At 48.2% G+C, this 15734-nt stretch overlaps 2 protein-coding genes and 1 long non-coding RNA gene across 3 annotated transcripts; 1 reads left to right on the forward strand and 2 right to left on the reverse strand.

The window, feature by feature from the left end:
* Window positions 1-1295: 1295 nt before the first annotated feature.
* On the reverse strand, window positions 1296-2785 carry LOC119960837 (zinc finger protein 135-like). Its single transcript, XM_038788424.1, has one exon. The coding sequence runs from the start codon at window positions 2783-2785 to the stop codon at window positions 1412-1414; it is 1374 nt and encodes a 457-aa protein (XP_038644352.1). The 3' UTR covers window positions 1296-1411.
* A 3976-nt stretch (window positions 2786-6761) lies between these two features.
* On the reverse strand, window positions 6762-7086 carry LOC119960850 (reactive oxygen species modulator 1-like). The gene has a single exon (XM_038788444.1). The coding sequence runs from the start codon at window positions 7075-7077 to the stop codon at window positions 6838-6840; it is 240 nt and encodes a 79-aa protein (XP_038644372.1). The 5' UTR covers window positions 7078-7086; the 3' UTR covers window positions 6762-6837.
* Window positions 7087-12490: 5404 nt separating this feature from the next.
* LOC119960854 lies at window positions 12491-15531 on the forward strand. The gene is made up of 3 exons (XR_005459533.1): window positions 12491-12553; window positions 13278-13384; window positions 15468-15531. It is a non-coding gene; the product is annotated as an uncharacterized LOC119960854 (long non-coding RNA).
* The last annotated feature ends 203 nt before the right edge of the window (window positions 15532-15734 follow it).

Below are 15734 nucleotides of genomic sequence, written 5' to 3' on the forward strand. Positions count from 1 at the left end.
GGAATTAGGAGCAGAGGGAGGCAATTCAGCCCTTCGGGCCTGCTCCACCATTCAGTCAGATCATGGCTGATCTCTTCCTGGTGTCAAATCCACCTCTCTACCTGTTCCCCATATCCCTCTAACCTGTTAAGATAAACAAAGATCTCGAGGCAGACACCACCTTGAACTTTTGATAAGATCACCTGAAAGTCTATGAATGGGTTGTATCATGAAATGAAATGAAAATGAAATGAAAATCGCTTATTGTCACGAGTAGGCTTCAAATGAAGTTACTGTGAAAAGCCCCTAGTCGCCACATTCGCCTGTTCGGGGAGGCTGTTACGGGAATCGAACCGTGCTGCTGGCTTGCCTTGGTCTGCTTTCAAAGCCAGCGATTTAGCCCTGTGAGCTAAACAGCCCCTGGGAACGTGTGCATGATAATGCGATACCAGTGTGAGTGGGCAGATTTATTTATTAGGCGTGGATTAACTAACATGCGGATGTGCATAGTGAGTCTGAGCTGAAGAACAGGTCCCAAGACTTGCTCAGTGGATTGGACACTAGAACATCTCTAATGGTTCCTTCTCTTCCCCAGTGATCAGAAACAGTAACTCTTAGGATTCCTTCAAGTTTCTTCCCTGTAATCGAGGTCACACTGATGAACTGTTGTTCCCTGGCTCTGATTTGGAAAATGGGAACGACGTGAGCTATATTCCAATCTCGGAACAATCCCTGACTCTATTGAGCTGTTGACGATATGGGCAAGGGGCTCACAGAGTCAGTCAAGGAGGAACTAGAGAGAGTTTTGTCCCGTGGGCGAGTGGAAGAGAGGAAAGCAGCAGAGGCAGCTGATCGGATTGTCTCACTCTTCGTGACAAAGATGCTCCATGAGCTACTCACACTTGTTGTTGGAGGTGACGGTGGAGGAGACTGGGGAGAGGGAGAGACCTTTAAGGAATGTCCGTAGTGTGCATTTAACACAAATCCGATTTATTTCACATTTATGTAGAATATTAACTCGGCTGAAGTTTGTTAACACAGAAGATACAATGCAGAAGGAGGCCATTCGGCCCATTGAGTCTGCATCGACCCACTTAAACCCTCACTTCCACCCTATCCCTGTAACCCAATAATCCCTCCTAACATTTTTTGGTCACTAAAGGCAATTTCTCTTGGCCAATCCACCTAACCTGAACTTTGGACTGTGTGGGGAAACCCACGCAGACATTGGGAGAAAGTGCAAACTCCACACAGACAGTGACCCAGCAGGGAATCGAACCTGGGACCCACATGCTGTGAAGCCACAGGGCTAATCACCTGTGCTACCGTGCTGCCACTGGCAGATATTACCCTGCTAACATCAGCAGAAAGAGAGCACAATGAACATGGTTCATTTCTAGATGTAACTGACAGCAAAATCCAATTACTGTCGTCATTTGTGAATTCGCTGGTGTGCCCGCAGGTTGGATGAATGACTGAATCCCTTCCCACAATCGGAGCAGGTGAACGGTCTCTCTCCCGTGTGAGTGCGCTGGTGTACGGTGAGGTGAGCTGATTCTCTGAACCTAGTCCCACAGTGAGAGCACCTGAACGGTCTCTCGTCAGTGTGAACACGTTGATGGGACATCAGATTGGTGGAACTTCTAAAGCACTTCTCACAGTCTGAGCAATTAAAAGGTCTCTCCTCAGTGTGCGCATGTTGATGGCGTATCAGTTCACTGGAACTTTTATAGCATTTCTCACAGTCCTGGCATTTAAAAGGTTTCTCCTCACTGTGAGTGCGCTGGTGTGCAGTGAGGGTAGACGATGTCTTGAACCTTTTCCCACAGTGAGAGCAACTGAACGGTCTCTCGTCAGTGTGAACACGTTGATGGCGCATCAGTTCCCCAGAACTTTTGTAGCATTTCCCACAGTCTGGACATTTAAATGGTCTCTCAGTGGTGTGAGCTTGCTGGTGTCTCAGCAGGATGGATGACTGATTGAATCCCTTCCCACACTGGGAGCAGATGAAAGGTCTCTCATTCGTGTGAACTCGCTGGTGTCTCAGCATGCTGGATGAGTGAGAGAACCCCTTCCCACAGTGGGAGCAGGTGAATGGCCTCTCCCCAGTGTGAGTGCGTTGGTGGACAGCGAGGTCACTCGATTGCCTGAACGCTGCCCCACAGTGAGAACACTTGAACGGTCTCTCATCAGTGTGAGTGCGCTGGTGTTTGGTGAGGGTGTAGGACGTCTTGAACCCACTCTCACAGCGAGAGCACCTGAACGGTCTCTCGTCAGTGTGAACACGTTGATGGGACATCAGTTCCCCAGAACTTTTATAGCACTTTCCGCACTCTGGACATTTAAAGGGTCTGTCGTCGGTGTGAACCCGCTGGTGTGCCAGCAGGTTAGATGACCTTGTGAATCCCTTCCCACACTCAGAGCAGGTGAATGGCTTCTTCCCAGAGTGAACTCGCTGGTGTCTCAGCAAGTTGGATGAGTGAGGGATTCTGTTCCCAGATTCTGAGCAGGTGAACAGCCTCTCCCCAGTGTGAACTCGCTGGTGTCTCAGCAGGTTGGCTGACTGAGTGAATCCCTTCCCACAGTCGGAGCAGGTGAACGGTTTCTCCCCAGTGTGAATGCGGCAATGCTTTTCAAGATGAGATGGAGATCGGAATCCCTTCCTACACACTCCACATTTCCACGGTTTCTTCCCAGTGTGACTGCGCTTGTGTATCAACAGGTCAGATGATCGTCTGAACCCTCGTCCACACACAGAACACGTGTTCAGTTTCTTCCCACTGGGAATGATTCCTTTACCCCCCATGTTCAAAATCCGATAATATTCCAGTCCCTATAAAATGGGCGACTCTGCCTGATCCTGATGTGATGTTTGGTTTCAGTTTCCCAACTGCAAATCTCCTCTACTAATATCCTGTGGAATTGATTTAAAACAGAAAATACAGAGTGAGTGAACCCACAAAAACACAAAAGCAGGTTGTGAAATTGAGCTGAATGAATCTGGTCATTTGTGGGGCTGACACTGGAAAAAAGTGACCATGAAAACTGCTGGATTGTCATAAAAAAACCAGCTGGTTCATAAATGTCTTTCAGGGAAGTAATTCTGCCACCCGGTCTTGGCCCACACAGGATTCTGGCCAATATGTGGGAGAAGAGGACAAGAGAGAGAAGGGGCCATGTGTAACAACCAAGGGGCAAAGGAGGATTTTATTTATCTCTTGAGAGAATTTTGACAAACCCTCAACCTGACCACCCAGAGGACCAGGGTATTAGGTGGATGTGAAAACCATCACCTCTAGGTTTTCTCCAACTCACACACCGTCCTGACTTCTGTGACATCCAGTACTAGATGAACAGATATTTCCTCCAAATAAATATTGGGAAGACCAAAGACATTGTCATCAGTCCCCTCTACAAAGTCCACACCTTAACCAACGACTCAATTTCTCTCCCTGGTAACTGTCTGAGTCTGAACCAGACTGTTCAGTCATGGCAAAATATTTCGACCCAAACTGAGCTACCAGCCACATATCCACATGATCACTATCTCAGTCTCAGTTCATTTGCTGCTGAGATTGTCATCCATTCTTCTGATACTTCGGGACTTAACTCTCCTAATGACTTACAGCCGGTTCCACTATCGCTCAGTCAAGTAGAGAAATTCACAATATTCTATCCTCTGGCTGTCTGGTCGAGGATAACCGCTCTTACTCCCTGTTGCACATTTCCCCTGTTGCAGGGGCTGTTTAGCACAAGGCTAAATGACTGGCTTTGAAAGCAGACCAAGCAGGCCAGTAGCACGGTTCAATTCCCGCACCAGCCTCCCTGAACAGGTGTCAGAATGTGGTGACTAGGGGCTTTTCACAGTAATTTCATTTGAAGCCTATTCGTGACAATAAGTGATTTTCATTTCATTTCCCCCGTAGTCATCAGCAGTCCCTCGATCTGAGGATGATGTCTACTCAGGGTCTGTGTTTCTGCCATGGGTCTTCATGTGACTGCACAGACCTGCAGTATTTTGGTCACATGGGGCAGGACATCCTCAGAGGGAGTGGGAATCAGAGCAGGATTTGCTTCATGCTAAATTGACCCTTAGTGCCCAAAGGTAACGTAGGCCTACATAGAGTGGTCTTTCAGTTAGTTGATGCAGACTCTATGGGCCGAATAGCCTCCTGCTGCACTGTATAGATTCTATGATGTGATTACAATGATCTCTCTTTCGCTGTGATATTATTACGCACCCCATTCAATGAAAACATTGCCCCGTACAAAGATGGCGACTGCACATGCGTCCTGCTGCAATTGCCCCTATGAAAGGTGGCGGTCTTTAAAACGGGCCGGAGAGGACCAACTCGATTCAAATGGGAGACTGGGAAGTCTTTTTCCGAAGTTTGTGCTTGCACAACATGTTTACAAAAATACTCCACACACCTGGCAGATCGATTGGTGCCTACTTTCCGCAATTTTCCGCTTACCGCTCGCGGACTGAAGAAACAACCGTCACCATTACCACATCACCAGAACCGGAACTGCACATGCGTCACTCACAGCCCGACCCCGCCTCCTCATTCTCTCCGATTGGTTGGAGGGCCAGCCGCTCTCGCTCGGTCCTCCAGGCTCGCCCCCTCTTCCTATTGGCCCAAAGCCGCTGTCAATCACTCCCCGGGCATTGCAATGTTCTGGGATAGACGCTTGTTTGTCTCATCTTCAGGCGGGAAGGAGGCGGATAAGCGGAGGCAGCGTTAGGGGCTGTGGGTGGGAGGGGAGGCTTCACACACACCCAGTGGGGGCCTCAACACCCCCAATAACAAACTAGCCGCACCGACTCAACACCCAACACATCGGCAGCTGCCGCTTTCTCCCGGTGCCAGGCCCCAGTGGACAAATGTGGCTTCAGGAAGGAAATGCAGCAATGGATTTGTTCAGGAGAAATGATCTTTAACTGACTTTACTGATCCTGGAGCAGGAGGAGAGAATGGGTGGGATTTCTATCCTGCACTCACACTGTAATGTAAATGGTCGAATTAAAATTCAGTGAATAATCTGGAATTCAAAGCTCCATTCAGTATTAATGACCTTGAAACCATTGTGGTGAGTTTGTGGGAAAGGGGAAAGTGTGTGGGACTGTGATTTGCAGCTTCAGGAAACAAAATAAATAATTATTCCCCAGAAACTAGACTTATCTGTCCTGAATTTCTGACCTGATTTTACAGGGTTACAAGGAGTGGATCGACAGACTGGAAACTCAAATGAATCATCACATCAAGATCTGACAGTCTGGAAGGACAAATGTTTGTTCTCTCTGTGGGAAAAGTTTTCAAACATCAGTGTGACTGGAAAAACACAAAGACCCACACACACCTGAGTGGGAGTGTTCCAGTGAACTGACTGTGGAAAGAGCTTTAACCAGTTACACAGCCTGAAAAACACCACACCATTCACAGTGAGGAGAAACTGTACACGTGTTCTGAGTGTGGAAGAAGCTTCAACTGATTGTCCAAAATGGAGAGACACAAGGACGCCGGCACCATTGAAAAACCGTGGCAATGTGGGGATTGTGGGAAGGGATTCAGTTACCCTTCTGAGCTGGAAACTCATCACCGCAGTCACACCGGGGAGAGACCATTCACCTGTTCCGAGTGTGGAAAGGGATTCACTCAACTAACACATCTGACTGCACACCAACTTGTTCACTGACATGAAACCTTTCAAATGTTCCGATTGTGAGAAGAGCTTTAAAAACAAATTGAATCTTCTGACACACCAGCGAATTCACACTGGGGAGAGGCCATTCACTTGCTCTGAATGTGGGAAGAGATTCACAGAGTCCGCCCAACTCACTTCACACCAACGTGTTCACTCTGACACAAGACTTTTTAAATGTCTGCTTGTGAGAAGAGCTTTCAAGGAAAATGGATCTGCTGATTCACCAGCGCAGTCACACTGGAGAGAGGCTATTCACCTGCTCAGTGTGTGGGAAAAGATTCACTTAGCATTCCCTCCAGCTGAAACACCAGCACATTCACACCAGGGAGACATTATTAATCTGCTCTGTGTGTGGGAAGGGATTCACTCGTTCATTCACCCTGCAGAAACACCAGTGAGTTCACATGGGGTTGGATTCTGTTATTGCTGCTGTGAATCACACCCAGGACTGAACCATGTTCATTCTGACAGTTGGAGTTTGTTTCAGTTGATGTTGATCATTCCTGTGACTTGGTCGAAGTTTAGCATTATGGATATAGATTAATAAAATTAGCTTTGTGTTAACAACAGTGTTCAGTCCTTGATTTCTCGAAAATAGGAGGAGACTGATTGATGTCTTGTTACCGACTGTTCCATTGTTGGGTCTTTTCTGATTTACTTTGGAAGATGTGGTAAAGCAAAGATTAAGACCAAAGAAAAAGATAAGAATATGGGAAATGATAAACCGACTGCGGCAGAAAGAGACAGAGAGAACACATTTAAAATTACATCAGATCAATGCTACAAAAATAAAAGCACAAAACTAAAGGCTCTGTATCAAAACACAAGTAGCATTTGAAACACAACTGATGAATTGGGCAGCACCTATAGAAATAAGTAAGTACAATCTGATGGCCATTCAGAGACACAGATTGGGACCTGAATTGTTTTATATTCATTCATGGCATGCGAGTGTCGCTGGCCAGTCCAACATTTATTGCCAAGCGCAAATCTCGGAAAAGGTGGAAGATCGGCTCTGTTAATTAGTTCTTTTGCATTAGTAAATCATACACTTTAATCTCCGTTATTACACAGCTGGTAATAAAAGGGACAGAGACCGGTGATACATTATCTGCAAGTCTTGAAATTTCAGCAGAAAGAGAAGAATGGTCATTAGCATCTGATTCCCATTCCAATCGCCATGAAGGTTCCAAATGTGCCTCTGCTCTGCATCATGATCTTCCCCACACCACCCAGCAGCTCTCGCCCCCTCAGTCCCAGCCGGAGGCATGAGAAACTGCCAAAAAGTGTACCGGCCGCCATGCCAACTGCACAGCCCATCAGGAAGCCCATTCGAACTCTGTTGAAGCAGCTGGGCTGTGACTGCCCGTACGGTCCCACTGTGACTGGCATCGCGGGCGGGGGAGGAGGGGCGATTCTGATTCCCAGTCCTTCAGGATGACATCACCTGGGACAAAGTGGGCTCTGTTAATTATTGATGGTGTCCGCACATTAGACAGGGATGACCTAAGCTCAGGAAATCAGGATGTAGGAGTGGTTTGAATTGAGATAAAAAATGATAAAGGCAAGAATTTACTTCTGGGAGTGGTGTGCAGGCCTCCTAATGGTAACGGCACAGTAGGACAGAGTGTAAAGGAAGAGATAATGGGAGGTTGTCAGAAAAGGTACAGCGATAATCAAGGGGGATTTTAGTCTACTTATAGACTGGAAAAATCAGATGGTCAAAGGTAGAATAGATGAGGAGTTCACAATGTTTTTAAAAAATATTTTTATTCTCTTCCTTTTCACAATTTTTCTCCCGAATTTACACCCACCAGCAACAAACAATAATCAACAACAAATATATCAAACCCCATAACAATAACAACAATCCCATCCTCCCACCAACCCCCAAACACCAACCCTCATGTTAACATAAACAAATGACAAAAAAGGAATCAGGGATTACCCATAGCCATCTTTAATATACATAGCCCCCCTCCCCCCACCCATCCCGCCCAAATTAGTGTTCGATGTTATCCAGTTCTTGAAAGTGCATAATAAATAGTGCCCATGACTTGTAGAACCCCTCTGAGCTTCCCCTCAGTTCGACCTTAACCTTCTCAAGGGTCAAATATTCCAACAGGTCTCCACGCCAGGGCACAGGGTGGAGAGGCCGCTCTCCATCCCAGCAGGATCCACCTTCAGGCGATCAATGAGGCGAAGGCTATGATATCTGCCTCCGCACCCGTTTCCAACCCTGGCTGATCCAACACCCCGAATATGGCCTCCCGGGGACCCAGGTCCAGTTTCACGTGCACCACCTTGGAAATTACCCTAAAAACCTCCTTCCAGTACTCCTCCAGCTTTGGACAGGACCAAAACATCTGAAAGTGATTAGTACGCCCCCCCCCCTCACTCCTCCCGCAATGCTCACACACATCTTGCACTCGTTCAAATAATCGGCTCATCCTTGCCCTCGTGAGGCGTGCTCTGTATACCACCTTCAGCAGTATCAGCCCCAACCACGCACATGGTGGAGGCATTTACTCTCCGGAGCACCTCACATCCGACCCCCTCCTAAATAACCTCTCCCAACTCTTCCTCCCATTTTGCTTTGATCCCCTCCAGTGGTGCCTTATCCTTTTCCAACATAGCTCCGTATACCGCTGACACTGCCCCCTTCTCCAGTCCCCTTGCCGTCAGCACTTCCTCCAACAACGTGGAAGCTGGTTCCTCCAGGACGCTTTGTATCTCCTTCCTGGCAAAGTCCCGAACCTGCATATATCTAAACGTTTCTCCCTGCTCCAGCCCATACTTCGCTTCCAGCTCCCTCAATCCTGCAAATCGATCCCGAAGAAACAAATCTTTTAGTGTCTTAATTCCCTTCTCTTCCCATTTCCGAAAGCTTCCATCCCACCTCCCTGGCTTAAATCTGTGGTTCCCCCGAATTGGCATTTCCCTTAAATTCTGGCTGGGTTCAGTTCTCAACTCCCTCTGTGCAGAGTGAGAATAAAACCAATTTATCACCATTTTCTCTCCTGGTCACTGGAACCCTGAAGCCCCGCCCACTCCGGGCTGTTCCACCAAGAAGGTCGTATGTGAAGCAAACAAGCACCGCAGCTGCAAACCAGGGAGCTGACAATGATTGTGATGGGTTTGCTCCAGCTCACAATGCCCAGGGACTGATTGATGGCAGGTACCAACCAATAGGAAGAGGGGGCGGGGCTGGAGGACCGAACACAAGCGGCTGATTCTCCAACCAATCAGTGAATGGATGGGACAGAGCATTGGTCTCAATGTCTGCGCATGCGCCAGGCCAAACACACTCGCACGGGAAAATGGTAAGAAGTCTTACAACACCAGGTTAAAGTCCAATAGGTTTGTTTCAAACACGAGCTTTCTAAGCGCAGCTCCTTCCTCCTCCTGAGGAAGGTGCAGTGCTCCGAAAGCTCATGTTTGAAACAAACCTGTTGGACTTTAACCTGATGTTGTAAGACTTCTTACTGTGCTCACCCCAGTCCAACGGCGGCACCTCCACAGCATGAGAAACTGGCGGCCGTTAACTCGGGCCTGTTTCGGGGAAAAGCCCAAGCAGCTTTCGCCGGTTCAAATGCCGCATCTGAGCTTCGTATTGGGGATTTCAGGCCTGTGCGGGGTGTTTATGAAGCCTCCCGAACCACCCACCAGCTTTAATCGTCTCTCAGGACTCACCCGGCAGTACCTCACAGCCAAAACCTTCAACACAACCTCCTCAATCCTGAGCAATGAACAGCACTGCGCATGCTCCAGTTTATAATCAGGGACGTCCGGGCCCAGCCCCGCCCCTCATTCACTCCGATTGGTTGGAGGAGCAGCCGCTCCACTAGGTCCTCCAGACACGTCCCTTGCATCCTATTGGTCCAGAGCTACCATCAATCACTCCCTGGGCATTGTGAGCTGGAGCATGCGCAGTGCCAATGCTGGACTCAGCCGGGAGGTTTCGCTGAAACCCGGTGGAGACTCCAAACCCCAATAAGAGGTTTCCGGGCCCGGGTTTGCATCGAGCGGGGGGACAGCTGTGGCCTGCTCCTGGTGACAGGCCTGAGTTAACGGCCGCCGTCTTTATAGAGGCTGCAAACCGCAGGGGGCAAAACATCAGAGATAGAGTTTGTTGTGAAACCAATGAGATATTGTAAAACAGGAGGTCAGGGTTACAGTCAACAACAACTTCTATTTATATAACACTTTTAACATCATAAATCATCCCAGTCAACTTTACAGGAACATTATAAAGCAAACTGAGACACCCAGACACAAAAGGAGATATTAGGACAGGTGACCAAGAACTTGGTCAATGAGGTGAGTTTTAAAGAGTCTGAAAGGAGTAAGTGAGGTGGAGACGGGGAGGTTTATGGAGGGAATTCAGTGCGTGGGGCCGAGGGAACTTAAAACATGGCCGCAAGTGGGTGGAGCAATTATAATAGGTGTCATAATATACATCCATGTATATAATGGAGTGCAGACAGGCAGTGATTGATACACAGGATGATCAGTAAAGACACAGAACACAGCAGCCAATCACCAGACAGTACACGACCACTATAAAGTCAGAGGGCACCAGTTTTCCCGCTCTCTCGGGACCCAGCCTCTGAGACAGTCAGAGCTCGTGAGCATAGCCAGTGCAAACACCATGTGGTAGTCAGTTAGTCTGGTCAGGCTAGCCTCAGGTCTCCAGTCAAGTCAGCATAGTGTCAATCCACATTTGAACATGTAAAATAGTTAGATGTTAAATAAAATCGTGTTGCATCTCATCAAGTGTTGGAAGTCTGTCTCTCGCTACACTGTATCAAATGCAGTCCACATAAACCCAGCTTACCCAACACATAATGGTACCAGACTTGGATGCTGAGAATTGACGGACCCACCTTGAGGTGATCAGCGTTGACCAGCAATCAGCCATCCGGTGACTTGTACACCGTCCGCCCTCCTCCGCAACTCCGCATCGCCGGAACCTCAGTGCAAACTGGAAGTTCCAACTCTATCTCGAGGCCACCAACCTCGAGGCCGCATCAGACGCCTGGAAGATCACACTATTCCCCTCCACAGCCGGGGAAAACGCCATCCACATCTACAACTCCGTTACATTTGCTGAAGGTGAAGACAAGACGAAATTTAAAACAGTCCTGCTGAAGTTCGACAGCCTCTGCAACATTGAGATGAATGAGAGCTTTGAACGGTGCGTTTTCCAGCAGAGGCTTCAGGGTAAGGATGAACCTTTCAATACTTTTTGACACATCTCCGCATCCTCACGCAGACATGTGACTGTGACTCGACAATTGATTCCATGATCTGGGATCAGATCGTTTTCGGGGTCCAGTCCGATTCCCTTCGCAGCAGCTCCTGAAAGTCAAGCAGTTCACACTCACCATCGCTATTGAAACATGCATTCTCCACGAGCATGATAACAACTGGTACTCCCACACCAGGGCGGCAGAAATGGCAAAGCTAAACCCCCAGGAGGCAGAATGGGTGCAGGCCATCACACAAATGCAGGGCCTGAGACTTGATGAGAGTGGCCATTTTGCGCGCTTTTCCCGGCTCTAGCGCATGCGCGCCACGACCAAAGGGACGGCGAGACTGATAACCAGCCTGCGCAGGTGCATGCGTCATTCCACCACACTGCGCATGCGCATTGGTGCACGGAACGCGCTGACATCGGCGTCATGACGTGTTCGAATTGTGGCTCCGCCCATTTAAAGTGGAAATGTCCGGCAAAATCACCACGCTGTCTACAGTGTGGCAAGCTTGGCCGCAACGCAGTCCTTTGAAAATCTGCTCCACTGCCCAGCATCCAGCGATCCCAGCCACGGCGCAGAAGCGTCCGTTTGATACAGCAGGCTGTGCCAGACTCCGACCCCGACAGCCCACCAGATCCTGACGCGAGTGCCTCAAATCCCATGTGCAGGTTAGGTGGGTTGGCTATGTAAATTGTCCCTGGGAGGGGTTATGAGGATAGGGTGGGACATTGGATTCAATGATCATAGAATTGCTACAGTGCAGAAGGAGGCCATTTGGCCGATCAAGACTGCACCGCCCCTCTGAAAGATCATCGACCTGGGCCAATCTCCCACCCTATCCTCGTAACCCCTCCCAGGGACAATTTAACAGAACCAGTCCACCGAACCTGCACATCTTTTTTTTTTTATAAATTTAGATTACCCAATTATTTTTTCCAATTAAGGGCCAATTTAGTGTGGCCAATACACCTACTCTGCACATTTTTGGGTTGTGGGGGCGAAACCCACGCAGACACGGGGAGAATGTGCAAACTCCACACGGACAGTGACCCAGAGCCAGGATCGAACCTGGGACCTCAGCGCCGTGAGGCGGTTGTGCTAACCACTAGGCCACTGTGCTGTCGTAACCTGCACATCTTTGGACTGTGTGGGAGGAAACAAGAGCACCAACAGGAAATCTGTGCAGACACAGATGTGTTCACTCACACACTGTAGCTTGACTCTTATTATTGGAACATACACTGTGTTTGTTACTCTCAAAGTGAGTGAATCCTTTACTGTTTCCCCTCTGGGCCCCATCTCCACTATTATTGTCTGATTGTCCCACTGAGACTCTCACTGTTATTATTGGACAATCAGCCAGTCAGCCTGAGCCTGCGGCCGCTCTCACCATCTGGAACCGTCACAATGCCTGGGAGATTGACGGCAGCTGCGGAACAATAGGAGGTGGAGGGGCGGGTCTGGAGGACGATCGGGAGCGGCTGGTCCTCCAATCAATCAGAGAGAATGAAGGGCGGGGCCCGCTGAGATTGGCGCATGCGCATTGTGGGTAATGGTGAAGGAGGAGGGCAGTGTCTTCAGATCCGGAATTGGGAAGGGGCGTTTAACAGGTATGGAGGGAGCGAGAGATTGTGGGGGTGGGTGGGAACGTTATAAAAAGCTGTTGTAAGCTGCAATCTTCGGAAAAGAGTTTCTGGGATCCCATTTGTACCGAGAGGAGCTGCAGATTCTCACGTTCTGCTCGGGTTAACGGCCGCCATCTTTCTTGGATGTGCATCAGGGCGCATGCGCGTTTCTCATCTTTGTCGGGGCGATGTTTTAATGAGTGGGAGGAGCTTGTTCCCCATTGTTCAGAATGGAGACAACTTGTCCATCAAACTGGATTAGTCTTTCAGTCCCAATGTCTTATTGATGATGCAAAGTGGCGGCAGAGATGGAAAGAAAAGGAAGCCAATCCTGCTCTCCGGATTTTACTGTCTCATTGGACATCCTGTCCCATGTGTCCAAAGCTCTTCGGCTCTGTTCAGCCACATGAGGACCCGGGGCAGAAATTCACAATTCTGAGTCAACATTGTCCTCAAATCAGGGACTGCTGATGACAAGAGGGTCAGTGTGCAACAGGGGCATGAGCGGTCATCCTGGACCCATAAGCAGTAAGGGAGAATGTTGTGAATTTCTATTCTGGACTGACAATGATTAATTTTGGAAACTCCTTTTACAGGGGATTAGAAGGGGAGGATTTACACACAGCAAATTCAAACCGAGAGAAATGTTTATCTTTCCTGAATTACATTTCTGGACTGACAGCGATGCCTTTGTAAACTTCTTTCACAGGGACGTAGAAAGGGATTCGCAGACAGGAAACTCACAACCAATCCTCACATCAAATTCTGACAGCACCATTCGGGTTACCGGGACCTGGAGATTATTGACCTTTGTGTGTAAGCATTGAGTTCCACATCATTATCACTCACTGTGTAAAATGACTACCTCCTATCTCCCCTGTAGATCTTGTTCACAATCAAAATCTGTGTCCTGTAATCCTTTTACAATCTACCGATGTGAACATTTTTTGAAAATCTTTTGCTGGGTTTGCCATTGCTGTTTCTGGTGCCTGGGTCTTTGCCGGGTGGTCTGTCTGGTTTCATTCCTTTTTCATGTTTTTGTTGTGGTTGAATCAGCTTGGACCAGTCCATTTAGGGTCCAGAACACAATTGAAGTCTCCTCCAAGAATCAATTGATCTGTATCCAGGTCTGGGATGGATTCCAACAATTTTTTTACAAATGTTTCTATGAGATCCCCTCTTTAAAAAAAACAGAGAAGCAGAATTAGGCCATTCAGCCCATCGAGTTTTGGAGTTTGATCTGCCATTTGATCATGGCTGATATGTTTCTCATCCCCATTCATCTTGTATTGTAGCTCTCTTGAAATGAGTGCGAACATTGCATTTGCCTTTCTAACTGCCAACTTTTCTTTATTTGTTCTTGGGATGTGGGTGTTGCCTTGCCCCAATGTTACTAATTGTAATCAGTTCGCAAAGCATAATTTATATCAAAAATATCCGTTTCAATGGCGGGTTTATAACCCAACATGAGTAGCAGCTGAGAATGTGCTCTATCCACAGGACAGAAGCTCCTCGCTCATGCACAGAGTCCAGCTGTGACTGGAGAGTTCAGATTGCACAGTTCAGATTGTCGCTGACGATGCGACAAACAGGAAAGAAACAATCGAGCGACTTTCAGGACTGGAGCCGGTGGGTGGCCGGGGGGCAATAGAAGCTGCGGGGTGAGCCGGGAGACTTCATAAATACCCCATGGAGAGGGCAGTATGGTGGTACAATGGGTTAGCCCTGCTGCCTCACGGCGCCGAGGTCCCAGGTTCAATCCCAACTCTGGGTCACTGTCTGTGTGGAGTTTGCACCTTCTCCCCGTGTTTGCGTTGGTTTCACCCCCACAACCCAAAGTTGTGCAGGATAGGTGGATTGGCCATACTAAATTGCCCCTTAATTGGAAAAAATGAATTGGGTCCTCTAAATTTATGTTTTGAAAAATGATAAATAAATACCCCGTGGAGGCTTCAACTCCCGAGTAAAATGTTAACGGTCCCGTCTTAAACAGCACCGAACAGAGTGAGAGCTGAGCGGTGACAGGCCTGGGTTACCGGCTGCCATCTTTACAGAGGACAAGGTGCCACAGGGCCATGCGCTGCGAGCCTGGACCGGATACCAACTCTCCCAGATTGACTGACTGGAGTCTCCAGGATTTTATTTTAATCATTTGTGGGAGTCACTGGCTGGGCCAACATTTATTGCCCATCCCTAATTGCCCTCAAACCGAGTGGCTGACTCAGCCATCTTGGAGGGCATTTAAAGAGTCAACCACATTGCTGTGGTTTGGAATCGTGTCGGCCAGACCAGGTAAGGATGGAAGATTTTCTTTTCTGTTCATTCCCGGGATGTGGGTGTCACTGGCTGGGCCAGCATTCACTGCCCATCCCTAATTGCCCTTGAACTGACTGCATCTCAGAGAGCATTTTAAGGGTCAACCAGCTGACTGTGGATCTGAAGTCACTTGTAGGCCAGACCAGGTAAGGATAGAAGATTTCCTTCACTGAAGGACATCAGTGAACCAGATGGGTCTTTGCAACAATCGACAATGGTTTCATTGTCATCAGTAAACTTTCAGTGAATTCAACTGGTGAGATTCATACCTGGGTGTCTGGAAAATCATTGGGACAGTAAAGAAGATTTTTGAATATTTCTCTTCAGCAGATATTGAAAATGGGATAAAGGTTGTTTGGCTGACAGTCAAACACTGTCCTGTAAGGTAATGAGTCCTTTTGCTTCCCAATTGGCCGTGGAAGGCAGTGTGTCACAAGGATGGATGTGTTGACCGATTAATGGCTGGAGGATGGGGCAGGTCATGTGATCAAACCTCAAGGAATACATTTAATCAAAGTTGGTGAGGAGAGAATGTTGTGAATTTCTATCCGAAACTGACAGTGAGGTTTCTGTAAATTTACAGGATACTGGAAGTGGAGGTTTAACAGACGGGAAACACAAACCAAACATCACATCGCGATCTGACAGAGTCTCTCGATTCATCAGAACCTGAATATCAGCAGCATCTGGGTGTGGAAGGTAAAAGGTTTGACTGTTCTGTCTGTGAGGGAAGATTTCAGGTCTCAGTGTGACTGGAAAAGCCCCGAGATTCACGAACCCTGGTTAGACCAAACCTGGAGAACTGTGTTCAGTTCTGGGCAACAAACCTGAGGAAGGATAGAATGGCCTC

The sequence above is a fragment of the Scyliorhinus canicula genome, unplaced genomic scaffold (genome assembly GCF_902713615.1).
Source record: "Scyliorhinus canicula unplaced genomic scaffold, sScyCan1.1, whole genome shotgun sequence".
Taxonomy (NCBI): domain Eukaryota; kingdom Metazoa; phylum Chordata; class Chondrichthyes; order Carcharhiniformes; family Scyliorhinidae; genus Scyliorhinus; species Scyliorhinus canicula.

What these genes read in the sequence shown, in the direction of transcription:
- LOC119960837 (XM_038788424.1), bottom strand. Translation starts at nt 2,785, where the DNA reads ATGGGGGGTAAAGGAATCATTCCCAGTGGGAAGAAACTGAACACGTGT.
- LOC119960850 (XM_038788444.1), bottom strand. Translation starts at nt 7,077, where the DNA reads ATGCCAGTCACAGTGGGACCGTACGGGCAGTCACAGCCCAGCTGCTTC.